The sequence below is a fragment of the Stenella coeruleoalba genome (assembly GCF_951394435.1).
Source record: "Stenella coeruleoalba genome assembly, chromosome: 6".
Taxonomy (NCBI): Eukaryota; Metazoa; Chordata; class Mammalia; order Artiodactyla; family Delphinidae; genus Stenella; species Stenella coeruleoalba.
This window is the reverse complement of record NC_137151.1, coordinates 36312344-36338394: the sequence shown is the minus strand read 5'-3', so window position 1 is coordinate 36338394 and position 26051 is coordinate 36312344. Positions and strand designations below refer to the sequence as shown.

General features: G+C 39.3%; 1 protein-coding gene across 1 annotated transcript in view; it reads right to left on the bottom strand.

The window, feature by feature from the left end:
* Window positions 1-26051, bottom strand: part of THSD7B (thrombospondin type 1 domain containing 7B) — a 1185627-nt gene that overhangs the window by 472819 nt on the left and 686757 nt on the right. The window contains exon 11 of the mRNA XM_079925246.1: window positions 12009-12206. Coding sequence (XP_079781372.1) covers window positions 12009-12206 — 198 coding nt within the window. The remainder of the gene's footprint in view (window positions 1-12008; window positions 12207-26051) is intronic.

The window sequence follows — 26051 nt, the reverse complement described above, 5'->3', positions numbered from 1 at the left end:
AGTAACTAAGTTCTATAAATATTTATTGAGTACATTCTAATATGCCAGACACTCTGGCATCATGCCAAGAGTAACACAAGGAACGAGTCAAGGTCTCTGCACTTGAGAAGTTAAGAATCAAGTGGGAAAAACAGATAAGTAAGCTGATAATTTCTTTTTTTTTTAATTAATTAATTAATTTTTATTTTTGGCTGCATTGTGTCTTTGTTGCTGTGTGCAGGCTTTCTCTAGTTTTGGCGAGTGGGGGCTACTCTTAGTTGCGGTGCGTGGGCTTCTCATTCTCTTGTTGCGGAGCATGGGCTCTAGGCATGCGGGCTTCAGTAGTTGTGGCTCGCGGGCTCAGTAGTTGTGGCTCGCGGGCTCTAGAGCGCAGGCTCAGTAGTTGTGGAGCACGGGCTTAGTTGCTCCGCGGCATGTGGGATCTTCCCAGACCAGGGCTTGAACCCGTGTCCCCTGCATTGGCAGGCGGATTCTTAACCACTGCACCACCAAGGAAGCCCAGATAATTTCAATATAATGTAGTAAAGACACTGATAACTGAATAACAAAGTGTTAACGAGAACACAGAAGACAGTCACCCCATCAAGTAGGATGATTTCTGCAACAGCTGATACAAACTCTGATAGAAACTGGCTTTATAAAAAGGAAATCTATTGACTAACATTACAGCCAGGGCTCAGACTGTTGATTCAGCAGCTCAGCAATGTCTTCCAGGACTCAGAGTATCTTTACATCTCTACCCTACTGTACGCAGCAGTGCCTTCATCCTGAAGCCAGACCATACAATGGATCGTGGCAGCAAGTGAAATACCTTGCCTTAGCTGTGTCCCTCTTCTCACATCTCATTGGTCCAAACAGATTTAAATTGACACATTTCTGAACCAATCACCTATAAAGGAAATGGAATTATCATAATTGACTGTGACAAGAATCTGAGGTAGATGGTAACTATAATGTTCACTTGAGGTTCTAGACCAGCTTAAGGAGGTAGAGTGGGAGTGGAGAGATGGTTTCCTGTAAGACATCAATTGAAGTTGTTAAAGGATGAGTAAGAATTAGCCAAAGGAAGAAGAAGCGGATGAGCATCTCAGACAGGGGAATAACATGATCATGACTGTGGAGGCAAATTACCATGGAGGTAACAGATAGAGGCAGCACTTACGGTGAGCTATGGATTTCCTAGATGCTTGTTGTTGACTGAAATCTACCAATGGAATAAGAGAAGTATCATGGTCTTAAGATATTCCTAAATTAACTTTCAAACTATTTTTTCTTTAGTTTGTTTCTTTGATACAAAATGTATGATTTCTCTAAACATTTTTTTATTTCTACTTCTTAGATATCTCTCCACGGAAAATTATGTCATTCTTTGGGCATGGCATACAACTAAGTGCATACAGCTCACTAAGTATGGAATGAACAACACAGCACAAAGGGTTATACACTATGAATTCTTAATTTTGAATCATCAATCAGTTAAAGTATACGTATAAATTATTTTAATTTAGAAATACAAAACTTTCTTAAGTAAAATGTTCTTCTAATTGGTTTTGTGTGGGGTGGATTAGCCTATCCAGGAAAGTTTTGCTTCATTATATTTTCCTGAAAACACTCAAATGGGTACAGACTGCACAGGTTATCCTCTGATTGCATTTACTAATTGAGTCATATTGGCTATCTTATCAGTGGAAATTACTCCATCATACTAGAAGTGTGTTTTAATCCACGTTCTTTACTTTTCCTATGTCTACATAGAGGAGAAAGTAGAGAGATGGTATGTCAGGAGTAACCAGTCAAAGGCCATTTGAAACATCCATATACCACTTTAAAATGCATTTCAGAATGAGAAAGCAAAATTATATCCCTGTGACTAATGTTACAACTAATCCCTGTTAGTAATACTAGTGGAATGCACAGCGGAAGAGGGAAACTCAGAGCATGTCCAGAAAGTTGAAAGTAATGGGAAGGGTGACAATCTCACATTAATTCCCACTGAAAGGTCGGAATGACCTTTTAATCATGCGAACTACATTTTGAAGTATCAGTACAATTTAAGATTTATTTTGCTTTTTGACACAAGGAATGGGAACAGAAAGTAGACTGCCTAGTGAGAATTTCAGAAGAGACAGAAAAAGGAGACAGTCTTTCTATGAGAGACTTAGGCACACTCAGGAAGCAATTTACTCTAAGCTATTTCTAAGTATTATAAATCTGGAGAAATCAGACTGTATTTAGTCTGATTGTAGAATACTGCTGGGTAGTGATGTGAACACAGTCATTTCTTTAGGCATCTCAGCAAAAGAGAAAAGAGACAAAAGCTCTCTTGCCATGTCTAGGTAGGTAACAGAGTGGAAAGAGGATATAATTTAAAATACAATACCTGTTTATCGACATACAACATACAGTAGACATATTTAAAACTACACTGCAGCTCCTCTCTCTTTAGCATTTAAATTGATTCACCAGCTTACATCTACTACCCACCTTCCCGTCAAACATGGATGGGAAAAGTCTGATTAGAATGAGTCTATTTTTCTCTTTTGGATCCCCTCATTGTCACACATTATTAAAGTTTCACCATTAATTTCACTGCAAGACATCTAAATGAAAGGGAATGACGAACTTGGCTACAGGAACTCTCAAACTTACTCTCCTTTACAGTCTGATTCCTGCAGTGTGAATAGCAGCCTGATCTTATTGGCACTTTCAACTGCAATGTCAGGTTCATTTCAAAATTTAATACAACGTATTTGTCATCACCACACTTCCTTCGGTAAGGACACTGACACCAAACTGCTATCAGTTGGTGGTCGGAGAAAGATAGCTTGCTGAAAATGAAAATTCTCTCCTCTAAGCCTAAATAACTCATCTCACATATTATTTGTCTTCTGTTTCTGCAAGAGTACACTATTGCTTTCCACTATTTGATCTTCTAGTAATCCATCTAGGTAACAATAAAGAAATAAAAGAATATTTACTCACTGCTTCCTTCTGGAAAGACAGTAATCTATTTCATGGATTTCAAGAATAATTTCCCCAGTAGGAAAGAAGAAACGACAGATTAGAATCAATACCACTGCTGATTATGATGAAGTGTAAGATATGCCTTTCACTGTTCCAGCCTACCTCCGTTATGTAGTAATGTGATGAGGCTGCCCACAGGCCCCTTTCTGCCTGGAACAGTGTTTCGCAAATTATGGTCCCTGGACCAGCATCGTCAGCATCCCTTGGGAACTTGTTAGAAATATCAGTTCTTGAGCCCCATCTCAGATGTACTGAGTCAGAAACTCTAGAGTGCGGGGTGGGTGGCAGACTTTTGTGCTTTTATAACCTCTCTGAGTGATTCTGATACACACCAGCATTTTAGAACCACTGATCTAGAAGAGAGGAGATAAAGCCACATGTCCCCCAACACAAATAAGTCTGTTAACATCCGAAAAAGTCTGATTGTCTCGTTGTTATTCAGAAACATTCCAATACCCTCTGGAATCACTACAAAATGAAAATAGGAATAACCTAGTCCTCCCCTGAGAGTCATAAAATGACTCGACTGTTGGAAAACAAGACTCAGGAGGATGGTATAAGTTACTAGCATTGCCTAACTGGGAAAGAAATAGGATTCAACGGTGTTTTTTTGTTTTGTTTTGTTTTTTGTTTCTTTACGTTTTCAAAGGGAAGAAAGAAGCAGTATATTGAAGCCCTTCAGATATTACCCAACAATTGATAAACAGTCAGAGTTTCTCAAAATATTGAATGAAATCTCATGAGAGACTATATCATTTCTTCCTTGTAAGGTGAGTTTTAAATATCATCAGCACTCTGGTATGATTTGAATTGAACCCTGTATCTCCTACAATAGTGGATCCACTAAGTATCTTTCCAAGCATCCTTGCCTTCGTTTGAGATGTACCATAACCAAACTCTGTGATAAAGATTTATCGGCACGTATTTATTGTATTTATTGGGGAATAATGCCAGGGAACCAGTGCAAGAGTAGGGGAGTGAGACAGGAAAGGGAAGGAGGCTGATAAAGTGTGTATAATTTAAAAATTCAGACCATCAGTAAGTGGTGTTTCATCTCACTGGGAGCTCTATGACACAGCATAGAATATATACCTCAAGGTTATTCCATCTGAGGGGCAAGGGAGTTGGTATTTATACATCAACTCTCAATCACTGCTTGAAGCTTGCTCCCTGGCATTGTTAACTCCCTGGCACTTCTAACTGCATATATGGACAAAGAAGGCTCCAGTGACTGAAGAAATTCCTTAGGCAAAGAGATGCAGGTGGTGTCAGTTGAATTTCTGGCTGGCATGCACAGATATGGTAAATTGCCAATAGGATCTGGGCAGGACACAGTAGTACTTGCTAAGTCTGAGTACTCTAAAAAGCCATTTCTCTGAATTTACATTGCTAATATAAAATGCATGTCCATGTTCATTCTCCTCTCTTTTGAATTCCTCTGAACACCTGGCAGCATAGGGCAAAGATTCCCAAACCTTAGGCAAAGGTTAAGTGTTTTGTTGTGGGTTTTTTTTAACTAAAAATTGAAACAAAAAATTAAGAGATTAAGAAGAAAATGATAGTTACTTTTTTAAAAATAAAATCCCAATTACTATTATCGTTTCCAAAATGCACATCCTAATGAACTGTATACTTATTTGAACGAAGCTGCCATTGTTCAAAACTTTTAGAAGACCCATATTTGAAATTTAATTTAGAGGCACTGTATTCTCTATCATAGCTCTCATTGTTTGGTGTCTCTTAAATAGGTTGATTTATTGCAGGAATATACTTGAATGGCAAATACATCAAATACCTGATGAATATCCCTTGTTCTTCCTAAAATACAAGAAAATAAATACTGTGCTGAAACAGTAGTTAGAAAGTCTTGTTAAAAAAAGAAAAATATATACAGAGAAGTAAAGCAGTACTCATTGACCAACATGAGATACAACATGATCAAAAGGTTTAAAAAATAATGAGTTGAAAACACAACAGGGGTTCTATTTATTGTTCTGGTGAATCACAAACTATTCCGACCAACAATTTCCCATATGAATGGAGTCTGACCTTATTCTCACAGGTCAGCCCAAGAACATTTCTTGAGATTTAAAGATAAAAATAAACAAAACAAAACTTCCAACTCCAATCACAGACTTAAAAACATGTTTAAACATTTTAATCCAACTCAGGTAAACGATTATTCTAGCATGCTTTCCACCAATTAAATTCATCCCAGAAAAGGCATTTATGGTTGTTAAGGATTGCAAACAAATGTCATTTTAGCTAAGATTAAAGATCACATTTTTGGATTGTTCAAGGTTAATGATACAAGGCAAGAACTCAAAAAAAAAAAATGCCTCTAAAAGGAAAAGCCAAGTCCCCCTTAATGATGGAAAATCATTCCTCATGCTTTCTGTGCAAATATATATACCACTTAAGGAAAATATTTGCATGGAGAAGGTCAGTGGAACTGTGAAAATAATAAACCTTGCATGCAAGGGAGTGGTGAAGAGGTACCAGAGAACTCTTAACTCCTTGTACCTGTCAGCGTGTGAACCTTGTTCTTCCTGATGTATTACACTCTTCTCCAGCAGGGGTATTAGCTTTCTACAAGTGCAGAATGTACACTGCATTATCTCTGAATAAAGATGCTTGATGAAATATACAGACGCTTTTTAAAGACAGCTTATTTGGTAACTTATGGAGCAAAATACGTGGCGAGTACTCAGGGTCCGACCACACCAGTGGGCAGTCTGGTGTTTATCCAATGACTCTGCGGTGTCTACCCACTTTGCATCCTGGAGACATGAACAGTGATAAATAGTGGTCACCTGCCAGCCACTGGGAATGCTGTCCACTGCCCTGGCATTATGGGGATCTTCCCAACCTGCTCTGGGAAGATGTCACCTGATGCTAAACCTTTATCTATTGCCAGTGAAACCTAGCAACAATAAACCAGTTACATGTCAGAGAAACAAAGTTGAAAACAGTGAATTAACTTGAAAATCTAAGGGAAAAATATGTCAGCATGCAGTTTGGATCACACTCCATTTACTTTCAAATGCCCGCCTTTTTATTGAAGTATAATTGATTTAATATGTTGTGTTAGTTTCCAGTGTACAGCAAAGTGATTCAGTTACACATATATGTGTATGTATGTAACTGAATGTGCTATACAGTAGGACCTTGTTGTTTATCTATTTTACATATAGTAGTGTTATCTGTTAATCCCAAACTCCTAATTTATCCTTCCCTCCCTCCCCCCCTCACTCCCCTTTCCCATTTAGTAACCATAAATTTGTTTTCTCTGTCTGTGAGTCTATTTCTATTTCATTAGTAAGTTCTTTTGTATCATTTTTTTTTAGATTTCACATATAAGTTGTATCATATGATATTTGTCTTTCTTTGTTTGACTTCTTCACTTAGTATGAAAATCTCTAGGACTGGAAGAATCAATACTGCTAAAATGACCATACCACCCAAGGCAATCTAAAGATTCAATGCAATCTCTATCAAATTACCAATGGCAGTTTTTGCAGAACTAGAACAAAAAATTTTTAAACTTCTGTAGAGCTGGAGAGGGTGTGGAGAAAAGGGAACCCTCTTGCACTGTTGGTGGGAATGTAAATTGATACAGACACTAAGGAGAACAGTATGGAGGTTCCTTAAAAAACTACAAATAGAATTACCATACAACCCAGCAATCCCACTGCTGGGCATATACCCTGAGAAAACCATAATTCAAAAAGAGTCATGTACCACAATGTTCATTGCAACTCTATTTACAATAGCCAGGACATGGAAGCAACCTAAGTGTCCGTCGACAGATAAATGGATAAAGAAGATGTGGCACATATATACAATGGAATATTACTCAGCCATAAAAAGAAATGAAATTGAGTTATTTGTAGTGTGGTGGGTGGACCTAGAGTCTGTCATACAGAGTGAAGTAAGTCAGAAAGAGGAAAACAAATACCGTATGCTCACACATATATATGGAATCAAAAAAAAATGATTATGAAGAACCTAGGGGCAGGACAGGAATAAAGATGCAGATGTACAGAATGGACTTGAGGACACAAGGAGGGGGAAGGGTAAGCTGGGACAAAATGAGAGAGTGGCATGGACATATATACACTACCAAATGTAAAATAGATAGCTAGTGGGAAGCAGCCGCATAGCACAGGGAGATCAGCTTGGTGCTTTATGACCACCTAGAGGGGTGGGATAGGGAGGGTGGGAGGGAAGGAGATGCAAGAGGGAGGCGATATGGGGATATATGTATATGTATAGCTGATTCACTTTGTTATAAAGCAGAAACTAACATACCATTGTAAAGCAATTATACTCCAATAAAGCTGTTTTAAAAAAATTAAAAAATAAAGTTTTTTTCCTCAAAAAAAAAAAATTTCTATAGAAACTCAAATGCCCCCTTTGAAATGTAGAAAACCTACTTGTCAATGAGACAAGAAAAACCTATATGTACTCTATACTTAGTAGACTTCTTTTGACCCATACTAATGATTAGATGTGCAGAGGAGAGAAATCAAAGCTAATTCACCAATCAAAGTACTGGAAATCAGATTCCAAACCAGAATACTCATTCATGTAATCTATAATATAATTTTCTTAATGAAAATAAATATTACTAACAGAATATTTGCTACAATCACAGGCTGGGTGAGAAATAGCAACTTTAGTGAGACTGATTGAAGAGTATCACTAATAAATCAAATAGAGAATGGGTCAAAGTACTATATATCAACAGAGATAGCTGTAGAAATTCATAGATGACTACTTGAATTTTAAGTAGTCTGAAGTAGATCACATTCTTAAACTAACCCACAAGATTTACGGATATCAAAACTGCTATTTCCAGTTACTTACTAGCTTCAATGTGGCATAGATTGTGTAATTTTTAAGTTCCCAAGCTAGTGGTATAAAGGAGCTTCTGAGGAACAGAAACATGTCTTTCCAGTGGCAGGAGTTATGCTCCACAAGACACTGTCAAGAGTCCTACAGAATCTTGGGACTTCCCCGGTGGTCCAGTGGTAAAAGAATCCACCTTGCAATTCATGGGACGCAGGCTTGATCCCCGGTCAGGGAACCAAGATCCTACATGCCATGGGGCAACTAAGCCCGCATGCCACAACTACTGAGCTTGCGCACCTCAACTAGAGAGCCCACATGCTGCAAACTACAGATCCCACATGCTCTGGAGCCCACGTGCCACAACTACAGAGCCCATGCGCCTTGGAGCCCACATGCTACAACTAGAGAGAGAAAACCCGCACGCCACAACTAGAGAGAAGCCCATGAACCCCAATGAAAGATCCCGCATGCTGCAACTAAGACCTGACGCAGACAAAATAATAAAGAAAATAAGTAATTTTTTTTTTTAAGAGTCATACAGAATCTTGATCACGGCTGTGTGAGAATCTCTTGGCTCCGCTATCTGAATGGGTTGTAGACATTTTGCAAGGATACTGAATGTTCCTTTTGGCATAAGGGATACGTGGAGTGAGTCAATATGGACAAGCCTTTAAATAAAGGACACAGCAAGTAACCTTGGAAATTATAGCAAGCCTCAAGTCCAATTAGATCTAGTATGAGTTTGTTTGATTTTTTTAATCAAAAAACATTTATTTCTTTTGGTCTCATTCATTTACGGATGAATAAACTCTGAAATAAAAGGCCTATGAAACAATTAATAAACTCAGAGTGATGAAAAGGAAAGTATCAAAAGTTACAAGAAAAAATCACAGGAGATTCATTAAATAGATCTCAGTCCTTTTTTTCTCACCAAGCATTTAAATGTGTCAACAATTCTGTCAATTCCTATCACTAAGGAAATGCTATGATGATATGTAGAGGGTCAAACGGGAGCATTTCTCCGGCAAACTTTGATCATCAATCATCCACAACCTCATTGAAGCTGAACTTCAAAAAGTGCAACCAGATCACATTTTCAATTTTTCACTGGACAAAAGACTGCTTCAGTCATCAGGAGGCCAGTATGTTCTTGTAACCACAGCTGTGGCTGTTATCCCACAAAACCCACAAAGATTTCATGAAACCGATCTGAACCAGTAGTAATTCCTACTTATGCCATAAAAATTGAGAGGGTAGGTCAATGCTGAAAACTAGTTATTTCACATGAATAGCAATAAAACTGTAGAATTTCTATAAAATGGTAGAGTTGACAGCTCTGTAAAGAAGTGTTCTACGTTCAGTCACAATGTGTGCGTATGTTGGGGGGGGGTTATTTCCCCACCCTACACTAAGAGAATTCTCCAATACCAGCTGGTTATCCTACTATTCAACTCAATTCTGACACTATCTATCTGGAGGTAGCATCCTATTCCACAGGTAAAGGGCTCAGTCCCATAAGGCCGCCCTCCGCTTAAGACACCGATCTCAAGCCCCGGTTACCTGTGCTTCTGACCAACTGGCTACAAATTGGGGGTTCCAATGACCTCCTCCAACTCAGGATGCCAATCACAAGTCCAAGTTGTTCCCTGTAGTTCTGACCAACTGGCTATAAATCAGAAGTTCCCATGACCCCCTTCTTGAGTTTCATTAATTGGCTAGAGAGGCTCACAGAACTCAGGAAATCCACTTTGCTTACTAGATAACCAGTTTATTATAAGAGGATAAAACTTGGGAACAATCCGATGGAAGACATGCACAGGGCAAGGTATGGGAAAGGGCAAGGAGCCTCCCTGCGCTGCTCTTCCCAAATCTCCATGCATTCACCAACCCGGAAGCTCTCTGAACAGTGTCCTTTGGGTTTTTATGGAGGCTTCATTACGTAGGCATGATTGATTAACTCACTAGCCATTAGTGGTTGATTCCGCCTCTCGCCCCTCCCCCTCCCCCCGATATCAGGGGGTAGGGTTGAAAGTTCCAACCCTCTATTCACAGTTGGTTCCTGCGCAACCAGCCCCACCTTTAGGTACTTTCCAAAAGTCATCTCATTCATATAAACCCAGTTGTGGTAGAAAGGGGCTTGATGTGAGTAACAAGACACCAATTTCACCTTCATGGAAGTCATTTCAGGAACGGAGGGCCGGAGACCAAACATTATAACAAAACCTACTCCCACTGTTCTGACTCCTCAGGAAATTCCCGTGGTTTTAGAAGCTGTGTGCCAGAACACGGACCAAATATATATTTCTAGCTATAAATCAGAATCTCACACTCTGCAGTACTGTAGAAGGGACAGTACACATCGTGAAAGAAGTTCCTGGCCCTGTGGCCATAGTATGACAGCCTTGTAAAGTCTCCAGTTCCTGCTATGGGATGACAAATCCTTACAGTCATTTGTCATTGGGTCTCAACCCAACAAATGATTATGTTTCCACAGCTGGAGGTTGGGGAGACGAACTAGTATGGTTATTCTAATCCTCATTATTATTTTCATTTATTTCATTTTTTAAAAGAATGCTCTTTGCACAAATCCCCCAGGACAGAGAACAGTAATAAATGTGCATTACAACTAAGTGAGCTCATAGCTTATTTTGAATGGTTATGTGCCAGACACTTCACTAATCACTTTTATGTAAGTAATTTAATTCTCACAAGCTGAGAGTGAGAGGTAGGTTTTATTATCCCCGCTTTACAGCTGAAGGAAAGGATGCCTCCACAGTTAAATAATTTTCCTGATATTATCTAGCAGAAGAGTAGCAGACTGGAAATTCCAACCTGTCTGCCACTAGAGCCCAGGTTTTAAACATCTATACTACTTTTCTTGAATTCAAAAAGTGATCTTATGGGCTGCTGGTAATAAATTTCACACATGTCACCGCGATTCAAAAATTATTCAGTAATATTAGAAGCCACTGTGTTAACTATTTTAGTCAAAAAGGACTGTAGCTAATATAATCTGGTGTGGCCCTACTTAATTAAACAACTACCTGGCTTCATGAGGTAATCAATTACATCACCTGATAAAATGTATATTTGTCTAAGTAAGGTAATGATTAAAAAAAATGAAGGAACAATGGATGGAGGGAGAGAGGGAGGGATAAAAAGAAGAGGGAAGAAGGAAAGAAAGAAGGAAGTGATGGGGGGGTGGGGAAGGAGAGAGACGGGGTGGGGAGAGAGAGAGAGAGAAGGGGAGAGAGGAAGGAAGGGAACAGGAAATTCACTGCTGAATGTCAACCCTGTGTGGATGCTAATATCCGTTCTGAATCCACTTGGAAATTTCCTTCTGTTCTATAGATTTCTTTACTCCATAAGTCAAAACATTTCACTCCACACGCCAAGAGCATTATAAATTCTGACTTCTCATGGCAGAACTGATTAATACACATACTCGATACTCTTCCAAAAGACCGAATTTTTTTAACTCTATTTAAATGTCACTTTTCTCATCTCCATGGGACTTACATATTTTCTCAATCACCCTTCATTTCACACAACCATCACACCAGAAGCTTGGTGATGAAGGAAAGACACCACTGTTAATAGTTTTGTAAATCTTGACAACTTATACTTTAAAATGGTTCTTTAGAGATGTAAGCATTATGTCTAGAACTGATTCTAATCTAATGTTATATAATTGAAAAGATACAGCTTAGTACTTTTTTTTTTTTTCTTTTTAACTCGGAGGGAGCTGCAGCCCTGGAATCTTTACCAGGCAGTATTTGTTAATAATATATAAAAGCATATTACATATCAACGTCAATAAAGGCAAATCAAACTTGTTTTGTACTGATAAGTTGAAGAATCTCCAGCCAATTTCTGTATTCTGTTTGTCTTAGTGAATTAAAAACTCCAGAGAATGCTCTGGGTTCACTGTATTACATTTAGGTATAATCAGACAGTGTTCTTTTGTCATGGAGTACTTGGCCCCGTATTAAGTCAAAGCAGCTTACTCTGCAGCAATAGGTCACTTGACTTAAACGTGAGTATTCAAGAATAGGAAAGACTGTGTTTCTCTCCCTGGGGAAGATGGCCTGAGAGTGGTGACACAATCCTCGTGTTTCTTTGAGTCATACCTTGCTCATTCTGGCAGACAGCCTTCAGGATGCGATGTCCGGGGCCACACTTGCCATGATCAGGGATACAGATCCCTTCAGATGTCAGCCACTGATAACACACCGGATCCTCACAAGGGACAGATTCCACCAAGTGAGGGCAGTGCCCTGCAGGCCCTGTGGACTCCATGAGGACGTGGCGCTGTCTCATTCTAAATCCTAAAATGAGAAAGAATAAAAGGTTCATGGGATTCCATCCTGATCCAGCAAAGGAAAAGCAGCAGCAGCTAGGAAACTGATGGAACTTTTATTTGTGTACCTACAGCTAACTCTAAAGCATGTATTATTTTTATGTGTTTTATGTTATGGGAAATGGGGAGATGAGAAGAGGAAAGGAAAGACAAAAGGGAAAAGAACTGGAACAGAAAATCTGTCTTCTAAGGGTTTACAGCTTAGGAGTTAGAGTGGCCAGGCATAATCAAATGGAGTAATAAACAGCGTACGTCCAATGGTATCAGTAAACCAGAACAAATAAACGAAGACTCACGGAAACAGCCTAAACATAGATAAATCCCCATTTTCTTTTTGTTGTTGTTTTTGACATTCTTGTTACTCTGTATTAAGCTGAAATGCATCTATGCTTTGACATATCCCAGGTCACTGTTTCAGGCCCTGAGATCTCCCTGTATCACTCTCCTGAGATTTCCAGGTCAGCCTGCCCTGTGAAGACGGGACATCTTTGGGCTGTACTCCCCACCCTGGCTAGACATGGGTCCCTAGACAATTACTCAGTTTTTAAAAATGTACTGTGGGACTAGGCCCAAAGTTATACCATAATAAGGACGTGAATGGGTCTTACATGCTACAAGCCTACAGAGTCACAAACTCAATGTCAAGCAGGAGTCAAGCAGGTACAAATTGAGGGATGGGATATGGGTCAACCACAAGACTGTAGGGAGTGGTGGGGTCTGTGGTAAAACGGAAGATGTGTGCTTGCTTTAAAGTGTTTGACTATTATTCAGTTTCCATTGACTGTTACCACAAGGAAATGTGAACCCTATGTTGTCAAATCTTCCAATTTTGACTAAGAAGCCAGAAATGCAAGTTATGCTTGTTTTTTATACGACATCTCTCTATTTTTAAATGATGGGAATTAATTTACATTTTAAAAAGCCATGTAAGCTTTAAAAAGCCACTGAGAACGAGATGCAACCCTTTTGTTTGTGAGTTTTCCACCTCTGGCCCTCAGGTCACTTCTAAAAACTAGGCCTACCTTCCATGGATCTCATATCTTACCGTCCATCCTTTTATTTATTTTTTAAAAGAAGATGTTGCGGGTAGGAGTTTATTAATTAATTAATTTATTTTTGCTGTGTTGCGTCTTTGTTTCTGTGCGAGGGCTTTCTCTAGTTGTGGCAAGCGGGGGCCGCTCTTCATCGCGGTGCGCGGGCCTCTCACTATGGCGGCCTCTCTTGTTGCGGAGCACAGGCTCCAGACGCGCAGGCTCAGTAATTGTGGCTCACGGGCTTAGTCGCTCCGCAGCATGTGGGATCCTCCCAGACCAGGGCCCGAACCCGTGTCCCCTGCATTAGCAGGCAGATTCTCAACCACTGTGTCACCAGGGAAGCCCCCGTCCATCCTTTAATTCTCCAAATTCAGTCAACGGATTTAATTCCTTTTTCTTTTTTTTAAATGAAACCAATCTTATTACATAATAGCATCTTAAGAAATGACCATTTATTCCTTGGGACAGGTAAAAATAAATAAATAAATAAGAGACTTTTAGGAAGATAGCATGAGAACACTGAATTCACAGCAGAAGACTGTGGTACCCCACCACTCTTCCCACAAGAGGAGGGGAGAGAGATAAGTTTGGGAGCATGAGAGGTAACAAAGCCAGGTGTACTCCTCTCAGTTTGCTAGGGCCATGCCTATTTCCCCACAAATAGTAGTGAGACAAAAAGAATACAAGGCTGAAGGTGTAGTTGGCAAAAGACTGTCTCCTCTTAAGTAGCCAAGAAGGATGGAACAAATGGACACTTGGTTTTAGGCCACAAGATGGAGCCGAACTCCCTTAGAATATTGCAGGGCTGGGCAAGTATTTTAGATACAAAGTTGCAAGGGCTTTATCGGTTTTTTTTTTTTTTTTTTTTTTGGTTCAGGGTTAACCCACGAGCTCCTTTTAAAAGACAGACTCTTACGTTATGGATTGACCACCTGTGGGCAGGCATCATTTGGCCAGTCAGAGAACATATCCTCATGGCATTGAAAATATTAAGGTCAGAAGCAATTAAAACAATAGATGGCTTCTGCTGCGCCTCATACCTCCAAGTTTATGTCATTTATTAGTCAAAATAAAACCTGCAGGAAAATTCAGCTCCTTTCCCGGGCCGCCTTGAGAAGAGCGGCAGGAAACACACAGAGCTCTAAACTACACTCGACGGCCATCAAACTACAATGACCTCTGAGGCCTCATTGCCACACAGCATGGATGACCCCTGAGCCCTCATTGACACACAACTTGGATGACCTCTATTCTTACATGTAATGTCCATATGCTGCTTATTTATTGTCTTCTGCTTGTGCTTGTTTAGTTTATATCTTTGAGCAAGACACGGCATGGGGCTCCATGATTTACAATGTTTGACAACCGGCCCAGAAACTTAGCGGTCTTTACGGAGGGATGCTGGGTGTCCTATTACCTAGAGCTTAACACCAGTGAGGGGCAGGTGCAGTTTTCCTCTATAAATCAAGTTGCATCTATCTCGCCATAAATCTGTAGATTACATCTCCTCAGTCAATAAATTCTTGCAGTCACTCATTTGTGCTGCCCTTGTCCTGAATCTAACTAGGATCACATCAAAGCACAAGCTCAGCATAAACAAAAACCTTGGATTCTCTTGTTAGCACTTAACTATAATCACACACTGGTGTTCATGGCCGCAGTAGACATCAGGCTTCCTCTGGGTACTTCTGTTCTGAGAGATACACAACCGCCAAGTCCACAGTGGCTGGGCCCAGCCAACCGTTTACCTTCATTCACTGAATTCCACACTAATCAGATAGCACCATTCAGTAAACAGTAGCTGCTGTATGGAGATCGCTATAATACACTGTGGGAAGCCACAGGAGGAACAGAAGACATAAATCTATTCTTCACAGAGCCCACAGTCCAACAAGTCAAAAAGCACATATATTAACTAAGCATCCACCCTATACCAAGACTGTGATAGCCACTTTACTTCTATTACCCCAAATTTATAAACCCCCTACGCAATTTCATAAGTTACTATTCTCATTTTACATATGTGAAAACTAAGATGAGATGATAACTGATTACTTCTCCTAAGGCACCTAACTGATTCAATGGACACGTATGAGGGATAAATTAGGAGGTCGGTATTAACATATACACACTACTATATATAAAATAGATAACCAACAAGGACCTACTGTATAGCACAGGGAACTATACTCAATATTTTGTAATACCTATAAGGGAACAGAATCTGAAGAATATACACACACATACACATATATATGCATCTATGTACATATGTATACATATATACATACATATATATATAACTGCATATATACATATATACGTATAGCTGTGCTGTACACCTGAAACAAAGTATTGTAAATCAACTATACTTCAATTACAAAAATGGATACGTATGAAATTCAGCTGAGGTCTTCCTGAGTTGTTACCTCTTCACAAGAAAGAATTGAATTCAGCTCCTGTGTATGATGTGTTCTAGCCCCACTTAGAACAGTGAATCTGACAGGTACAATGGATCATTTCCTTAAAATAAAGCTGTGCAGATTACATATCAGAACTTTAGGTCCTGAGTAGCAAGAAGGAGTTCTAATAATCGCTTCCTGGCCACAGATTCAGTTCACCTTTAGTGAAACTATATTTGCACGGTTTTTCTCTGTGAACCCAAGGATTTAGTATATATTCTACTATTTTAGTGCATATGCTACTGAGGATAATTAAAAAAGAATGATTCGTGGGTTGGGGAAACAAAAGGAAAGAAGTACCAGTGGCAGAAGAGAGGTCAATGTTTTTTAACTGAAGCCACAGAAAACTTAAAGGAGGCTCAGGAGGGTCAATCCAGGTCTAAGGACCTACATCTTCACATGCTAGTGGCTCAAAAGTGTCCACGTGAGCTTCTACAAAGCCACCAATGCCAACACTTGTCTCTACACTAACTCTGTTGGGACAGGCTTGAAGAAACATCCAGCAGGTTGACCAAGGATAAAGAAGCTTATTCTCCTTACAGCATTCCAGTTGCCTCTCACCTCTGCAGCCTTGGACACTGATTAACAACTCTGAGTCAAAGAACCTGAGCAGGGCTTCCCTGGTGGCACAGTGGTTGAGAGTCCGCCTGCCGATGCAGGGGACATGGGTTCGTGCCCCGGTCCGGGAAGATCCCACATGCTGCGGAGCGGCTGGGCCCGTGAGCTATGGCCGCTGAGCCTGCACATCCGGAGCCTGTGCTCCGCAACGGGAGAGGCCACAACAGTAATGAGAGGCCCGCGTACCGCAAAAAAAAAAACAACACACACACACATACAAAAAAACTGTCTTATATATGATCTGTGACAAAGCAAAATTATTTCATAGACTTCTCATTAATGGTGGATCTTTCTAGCAGGCATGGATGAAAATGGAAATTTTCCCCATTCTTGTTATATAAGATCTAAAACACGTCAGCATTTTCCTACTTTAGTGTGTCATCTAAATTGATTTCTTTCAGAGCATAAAAGACTATGTTCATAGATAGTCATGGCTTCTCAGTTTCACAATGTCTTTTCCTATGGGGATTTTTAGACCTTTAGGTGCTATAATGGGGGTAGGGGTAAGGGATACTATACTGAGGGAGGGTAGGATTCCCTGAAGTCCTAACACACAAGCAGTTACCTATTGTAACGCCATATTGGGAAGCCTCCATAAAATTTCTCTTAAGAACAACTTCTGTAGGCAAGGTTGCCTTTCTAGAATATATCTGAAAAGGGACAAGGATGTCATATAAATACATGTCTATGTATCAAAAAGAAGTTTTAGAAATGCACTATACCTATGGGTAGAGTTCGTCCATCAGCAAGTTTTTCAGGGTATTTATCTTTCATATATCTCTAATTATAACTCTCTGGGAAAGTATCAAAGATAAAGCAATGAATGATAAAACCTGATCCAATTTAAATTCCTCTGAAAGGTGTCCTAGCTTCACTTGACAAGTACCGACCTGCCGAACACCCATCCCCTTGTCTGCCTGTCACAGACCTGACGGAAGGAGCAAAGGCTGGGTACAACGGCGGATTTCCTAATGTACTTTGAATGGCTGACGGCCGCAAACCTCAGATGATTCCTGATTGAAGGGTGTCTGCCTAAAAATAACAGCCACGTGGAAGATAATTTCTATAGTAACTAATTTCTTCTATTAGATAATAAAACATTTCATGCTTTCCCGTCCTCTTCTACTGTATTTTTAAAAATGTGAACAAAAGGGACCACACCAAAGCAATAACATGTGACTGGGAAAAAGACGAGTGAGGAGAAAAAGTCATTACCTCCAACTTTACACATTTATTTCTTGCCATGGTGGTTTGCTTGTTTTTCCTCCTCAAAGCCTCCACCATCCATATAGAAAGAGGAGTATAAAGTATCCAGGAAAATAGGACTATCCTAGATTTCTGCTAGGAGGTTCACTGCATTTCTTTAGGGTAGGCAATTCAAATATGAAACTAAACAGTTCAGTTATATCCCAGAGTTGTGTGATGTTTAATGCATTAACCAGCGTACTCCAGCCTCCGTGGAATTCTCAACTACATTGAGTTTGTGACAGTCAGAGACTCTGGAAGAACCACGGTAGGACCATGGGACAGACCTAGATTGAGAGGATCCTGGAACTCATGCTCACGAGTCAATGGAAATAACAAGATGATTTAGCCTCATCATAACATGCTTGGACTCCTTGTAGGTACAGAATCATTTCCCTGGAGGGAGAACTCTATTTTTTATTCTTCCCGAGAGGGATGACAGGCAGGTGGTCCTGGCAGGTTTTAGTAAGACCTTACAAATAAAAGTTCTCTCTACTCTAGGGAGACATTTATAAAACTACAAACTCCCAGACCTGAATAACAATCACTGCAGCTTATGCTCTCTCCCGTCTGTGATTACTTAGTTCCTAGGGCAGGTCACTTAGCCTCAGCAATTCTCACCAATCCCAACATGCCCCTAAACTCTGCAGGTGGCTGGCAAAACTACCACCTTCAGATAAAGAAGTTCTACTGTCTCTACCCTTTCCTTCAAGCCCCAAAGGCTAAGCCTTTCTTGAAAAATTTATTGTTGAAGGCAAAAAACACACATCCCAGATATCTGGTGCTCTCCAGCTGTTCTTGGAATACCCTCCCCTTCTCATACAACTGAAACTGAAATCTACTTTTGCTCTCTCTCCAAAGATGATATACTGGAGCTAAGGTGAATCCCATGCCTCACGCCATATCTCCTACATCAGGCTCAGTGATTCGCTCTCATGGATAATGGTTCCCACTGGCCTCTGGGCAGAGGGCTTCTCTGCTAACCTCAGTGTTGGACTTGTGCCTTGATCCAAACTTCTTTAGGCTTACGGAGGAAATCATTAAGGAAGCCAGTGTTAGAAGGAACAGTGGACGGAGAAGACAGGAACACAAGTTCTTAGGGCTGGCCTGGCCATTATTAAATCACTGTGGGATTTAGGATAATTTCTTTACTTCTCCACACTTTAGTTTTGACATTTTACGAAGTGTTAGATCCTTGCTGAAACTAAATGCTGATACAAAGTTGGGCAGTATATTTTTCCTTGGGTGACCAAAACAAAGTACCACAAACTGAGTAACATAAAACCACAGAAATCTGCCTCATAATTCTGGAGGCTAGAAGCCCCAGATCAAGGTGTCCGTAGAGCCATGCTCCCTCTGAATGCTCTAGGGAAGGACTGTTTTCATGCCTCTCTCCTAGCTTCTAGTAGTTATTGGCCTATAGAAGCCTCACTCTAATGTCTGCCTCTGTCTTCACATGGCCTTCTCCTTGTCTTCTGTGTCTTTGTATCTTCATAAGGCACTCTCCTCCATGTGTAGCTCTGTGTGCAGATTTTCCTCTTTGTATAGGGATATCAGGCATTAGAATAGGGCCTAGCCCAATCCAATACGACCTCGTCTCAACCTGATAACATTCGCAATAACCCTATTTCCAAATAAGGGCATATTCACATGTCCAAGGGGTTGGTATTGAACACATCTTTTTGGAGGACACAATTTACCCCACAACAGGTGAAGTCTAATGAATGATGCACCAGGGTGCCTTTGTCAGAGTTGACTTACGCAAGAGAGGGAGAGAAGCCAATGATGAAGTAATTTGGCATAAAAGCATCTTGGGAAAATGGGGTGAATGAAAGGGTCAGAATGTTGTGAGTTTCCCAGATGAGTTCCATGGACCTGTTCTGAGTTACATGGAAGAGGAAGACAGAAATAAAAGTTGAAAGTGCAGTTTTTCACAAAGGGTTTTGTGAAAAGTTGGCTCAAGTGACCAAAACTGCAACACAGTTTTGAAAAAGGAGCATTTTCTGAATTGTTACAGAGACTCTATGGGCCAGAACAAAGCATTTAATAAACATCTATTACGTTTGACCCCTGCATTGCTTCTATCTTCTTGCAGGATCAGGACCTCGTATTTCCTTAAGGGAGTTGCTCCTGCCCCACTCTCAGCTTGTGAGGCTTGGATGGAGTTGTCCCTCCAGTGGTGGCCACATGCCTAGGACCTGGCTGGTTCAGCCCCACATCCCGCAATCAGAGCGTTTGGGACAGAGAGGAACACGTGACACAAAGCAGCCAGTGAGATTCAATTCCAGGACTCTTCCTGAAATTATTAAGGAAGACACTTCTTGCTACTTTATTTACCAGCGAAAATAAAAATTACCTTATATGTGTATGCGTGGTGAGAACTTTTAAGATTTAATCTCTTAGCAACTTTTAAGTATAAATACAGTATTGTTAACCATGCTATACATTGGATGCTGTACATTAGATCCTAAGAGCTTATTCATCTTGCAACTGGAAGTCTGTACACTTTGATCAACATCTCCCCATTTTTCCCACCACCTAGCCCCTGGCGACCACCATTCTACTCTCTATTACTATGAGTTTGGGTTTTTTAGAACCTACATAAAAGTGAGATTATACAGTATTTTTCTCTCTCTGTCTGACTTATTCCACTTCGTATAATGTCCTCAAGCTTCCTCAATATTGTCACAAATGGTAGGATTTCCTTCTATTTTTATGGCTGAAAAATATTCATATATATATATACATACATATATATACTTTCTCTATATATGATATAAATATATATATATGTGAGATATATACATATATAACATTTTCTTTATCCATTAATCTGTCTTTGGGCATTTTATCTGGTTCCATATGTTGACTATTGTGAGTAATGTGTCAATGAACACAAGGGTACAGAGAGAGAAAAATATTAAAAGTCCTTACCACAAAAAAAAGGTAACTCTGTGAGGTGATGGATATGTTAATTAAACTCACTGCAGTAATCATATATATATATATATATGATTATATATCAAATCATCATATATATATCAAATCATCATGTTGTGTACCTTAAAATTACACAATGTTATATGTCAGTTATATCTCAAAAAAGATGACAAAAATTAATTAACCATAAAAATAAGATATCATCTTTTATAAGATGTTATGTTGATTTTATTACAATGCTCTAGAGAAAAAAAAACCTCCACATAAAATGTGCTTATTGATTTTGTGACACAATTAGATCTAGAAACCAAAACGTGTGAAAAGAATGGATCTAAGAACCAAGGAAACAAAATTTTTATCTTTATTCTCTAATTTGTGATCTGCAGACCATGTTGATGTTAACTGACCTCTGAAAGTTTCTATGAAATTGAGAGATTTTTACAGTCTGCCCCAGTAAAATCATAAATGGATTTTACAAATTAAGCTTAGATAATTAGGATGATATAGGGCTGTCTAATTTTTTGTTTTGTTTTAACTCAAACATCAACTGCACAAAATAAGGTTCGAATGTAATACTGCCTCTTAAGCAATAAAAGACAATTATTTATATCACTGAAGGGATTTAGAACAACATCTAATGCTTGAATTTTTGTTAACAAATTCTAAGAAATAGATGTTTCAAATCAGAGTGCCTCAAATAGTTACAGAATTTTGTTGCTGCCTTGTTATCCATCTGTCAAGGACACCAATAATCACTAAAAGCATGCATTAACCAAAACTAAATCTACCAACACGAAGGATATACAATAAAAGTTTAGTGGTTGAAAAAAAGAAAAGAAAGAAAATGAATGCCTGGTCTTTGCTCCATGGAGAGGACATGCCTTAAACTGAAACTAATAAACGGAAAAGTAGAAGCAAGAGATGGAGAAATAGATTATAAATGGAAGGAGAAAAGAATAGAAGATTGTAGAAACAGAAGATTATAAAGAGGAAGATAAAGAATGAAACTGTGCTCCGTTGACCTCTTGATACGTTGGGATGCCACCCTACCTCCCCTTCTATTTTTACCTAGATGAGCTAATAAGTTCCCTTATTTTGGCTTATACCAGTTGGAATTGGGCTTCTGTCACTTATAACCAAAAGTGTCCCAATGAATATAGGGCCCACTTGGCCTGGTGTGGGTTCTCCAGCTTTGAAAGCAAAAGAAGGCAACACTCAATGCAGTAACTTTGTGCCAGCAGGGACAGCCATGGCCACAGTGGCTGCGGGAGCCTAAGTCCAGCCTCAAATGATGTTCTAGACAGAGACCTTAAAACAGAGACACACACATCAAACATAAGAGGACTGGTGCTAGTAACAGGTAAGTCACCCTGGGGAGCCTCACATACAACTACAAGAGACTTGCGTAGTCCAGTTATACACGTGTGGACCACAAGACAACAAATCGTGAGTGTTAGAATTAATGGGAAATTATTTGTACCTATAAGCTAAAGAGGCTTGGGGGGCATTCTGGTTACATGTCTAATACAGGAGTAGTGTGAGCTTTCCAATAGACCCCCATATTCTATTGAGATTCAGATTTCTATTGTTTGACAAAAGACTTAAATTTAGTCTTTCTGTCCTAGATGCAATACACATACTCCTCTTCTACCTTAGAACAAAAGAGACAGAATAAAGAGAAAAGCCAAGGGACGTGGGTGTGTGAACCTGGGCGTGCCCATGTGTGCCTGTGAGCCCTCTGGGGAGTACTGAAATGTGAGTTTTCAAATGGAGGTAGAATTAAGCTGAGAGCATCAGTATCGTAGCACCAAGCACTTGGCCATGTGCTCTTCTTTTCCGTGGGATAACTGGAGGGATTAGTGCTTAGCAAACACAACCTAACTTGTGGAATGTCCTTGGATCTCATTTCTCTAAGTAAAATGAATATTTCCTTTTAGCACTGCCATTAAGGAACACAGTATCAAGAAAAACTGTAGGATCAAAAAAAAAAAAAACAAAAAAACTAAAGGATCAATAAAAGAGAAGTCAAGATGCCACTAAAAATGTACATTTGAAGATGCAGATGTGTATATAACAGCAAACCAAAGAAAACAGGACTGCATAGACCTATAAATTTTTTTTAACATCTTTTCTGGAGTGTGTGTATATATATATATATATATATATATATATATATAAATTTTTTTTTTTTCACTACAGTGCCCATCAAGGGCTTCTTTTCTTTTCTTTTTTTTTAAAATGTTTTTTTTGATTATTTAAATTTCTTTATTTTATCCATTGTATCTGTCTCTTGGCCACTGAAGAGTTTTGTGGGGGTTTTTTTAACATCTTTATTGGAGTATAATTGCTTTACAATGTTGTGCTAGTTTCTGTGGTATAACAAAGTGAATCAGCTATACATATACCTAGATCCCCACATCTCCCTCCCACCATCCCTAACCCACCCCTCTAAGTGTAAACAAAGCACTGAGCTGATCTCCCTGTGCTATGCAGCTGCTTCCCACTAGCTATCTATTTTACATTTGGTAGTGTATATATGTCCATGCCACGCTCTCACTTCATCCCAGCTTACCCTTCCCCCTCCCCATGTCCTCAAGTCCATTCTCTACTTCTGCTTCTTTATTCCTGTCCTGAACCCCGTAGGTTCTTCAGAACCTTATATATATTTTTTAGATTCCATATATATGTGTTAGCATATGGTATTTGTTTTTCTCTTTCTGACTTACTTCACTCTGTGTGACAGACTCTAGGTCCATCCACCTCACTAAAAATAACTCAATTTGTTTCTTTTTATGGCTGAGTAATATTCCATTGTATATATGTGCCACATCTTCTTTATCCATTCATCTGTTGATGAAAACTTAGGTTGCTTCCATGTCTTGGCTATTGTAAATAGTGCTGCAGTGAACATTGTGGTACATGACTCTTTTTGAATTATGGTTTCCTCAGGGTATATGCCCAGTAGTGGGATTGTTGGGTAGTATGGTAGTTGTATTTTTAGTTTTTTAAGGAACCTCCATACTGTTCTCCATAGTGGCTGTATCAATTTACATTCCCACCAAGAGTGCAAGAGGGTTCCCTTTTCTCCACACCCATTTATTGTTTGTAGATTTTTTGATGATGGCCATTCTGACTGGTGTGAGGTGATACCTCACTGTAGATCTGATTTGCATTTCTCTAATGATTAATGATGTTGAGCATCGTTTCATGTGTTTGTTGGCAATCTATATATCTTCTTTGGAGAAATGTCTATTTAGGTCTTCTGCCAATTTTTGGATTGGGTTGTTTCTTATTTTGATATTGAGCTCCATGATCTGCTTGTATATTTTGGAGATTAATCTTTTGTCAGTTGCTTCGTTTGCAAATATTTTCTCCCATTCTTAGGGTTGTCTTTTCGGCTTGTTTATGGTTTCCCTTGCTGTGCAAAAGCTTTTAAGTTTCATTAGGTCCCATTTGTTTATTTTTGCTTTTATTTCCATTTCACTAGGAGGTGGGTCAAAAAGGATCTTGCTGTAATTTATGTCATAGAGTGTTCTGCCTATGTTTTCTTCTAAGAGTTTTATAATGTCTGGCCTTACATTTAGGTCTTTAATGCATTTTGAGGGTTTTTCTTGTGTATGGTGTTAGGGAGTGTTCTACCTTTATTCTTTTACACATAGCTGTCCAGTTTTCCCAGCACCACTTATTGAAGAGGTTGTCTTTTCTCCCTTGTATATTCTTTCCTCCTTTATCAAGGGTAAGGTGACCTTATGTGTGTGGGTTTATCTCTGGGCTTTCTATCCTGTTCCATTGATCTATATTTCTGTTTTTGTGCCACTACCATACTGTCTTGATTACTATAGCTTGGTAGTATGGTCTGAAGTCAGGGAGCCTGATTCCTCCAGCTCCGTTTTTCTTTCTCAAGACTGCTTTGGTCATTCGGGGTCTTTTGTGTTTCCATACAAATTGTGAAATGTTTTGTTCTATTTCTGTGAAAAATGCCAGTAGTAGTTTGATAGGGATTGCACTGAATCTGTAGATTGCTTTGGGTAGTATAAGTAATTTCAAAATGTTGATTCTTCCAATCTAAGAACATGGTATATATCTCCATATGTTTGTATCACCTTTAATTGCTTTCATCAGTGTCTCACAGTTTTCTGCATACAGGTGTTTTGTTTCCTTAGGTAGGTTTATTTCTAGGTATTTTATTCTTTTTGTTGCAATGGTAAATGGGAGGGTTTCCTTAATTTCTCTTTCAGAATTTTCATCACTAGTGTATAGGAATGCAAGAGATTTCTGTGCATTAATGTTGTATCCTGCAACTTTGCCAAATTCATTGATTAGCTCTAGTAGTTTTCTGGGAGCATCTTTAGGATTCTCTATGTATAGTATCATGTTATCTGCAAACAGCGACAGTATTACTTCCTCTTTTCCGATTTGGACTCCTTTTGTTTCTTTTTCTTCTCTGATTGTTATGGCTAAAACTTCCAAAACTATGTTGAATAACAGTGGTGAGAGTGGACAACCTTGTCTTGTTCTTGATCTTAGAGGAAATGGTTCCAGTTTTTCACCATTGAGAACGATGCTGGATGTGGGTTTGTCATATATGGCCTTTATTATGTTGAGGTAGGCTCCCTCAATGCCTACTTTCTGGAGGGTTTTTATCATAAATGGGTGTTGAATTTTGTTGAAAGCTTTTTCTGCATCTTTTGAGTTTATCATATGGCTTGTTAATATGGTGTATCACATTGATTGATTTGCATATATCGAAGAATCCTTGCATTCCTGGGATAAACCCCACTTGATCATGTTGTATGATCCTTTTAATGTGCTGTTGGATTTTGTTCGCTAGTATTTTGTTGAGAATTTTTGCATCTATGCTCATCAGAGATTTTGGCCTGTAGTTTTCTTTTTTTGTGACCTCTTTGTGTGGTTTTAGTATCAGAGTGATGGCGGCCTTGTAGAATGCGTTTGGGAGTGTTCCTCCCTCTGCTATATTCTGTAAGAGTTTGAGAAGGATAGGTGTTAGCTCTTCTCTAAATGTTTGATAGAGTTCGCCTGTGAAGCCATCTGGTCCTGGGCTTTTGTTTGTTGAAAGATTTTTTTTTTTTTTTTTTTTTTTTTTTGCAGTACGCGGGCCTCTCACTGTTGTGGCCTCTCCCGTTGCAGAGCACAGGCTCTGGACGCGCAGGCTCAGTGGCCATGGCTCACGGGCCCAGCTGCGGCATGTGGGATCTTCCCAGACCGGGGCACGAACCCGCGTCCCCTGCACTGGCAGGCAGACTCTCAACCACTGTGCCACCAGGGAAACCCTGTTGAAAGATTTTTAATCACAGTTTCAATTTCAGTGCTTGTGATTTGTCTGTTTATATTTTCTATTTCTTCCTGGTTCAGTCTCAGAAGGTTGTGCTTTTCTAAGAATTTGTCCACTTCTTCCAGGTTGTCCATTTTATTGGCATAGAGTTGCTTATAGTAATCTCTCATGATCTTTTGTATTTCTGCAGTGTCAGTTGTTACTTCTCCTTTTTCATTTCT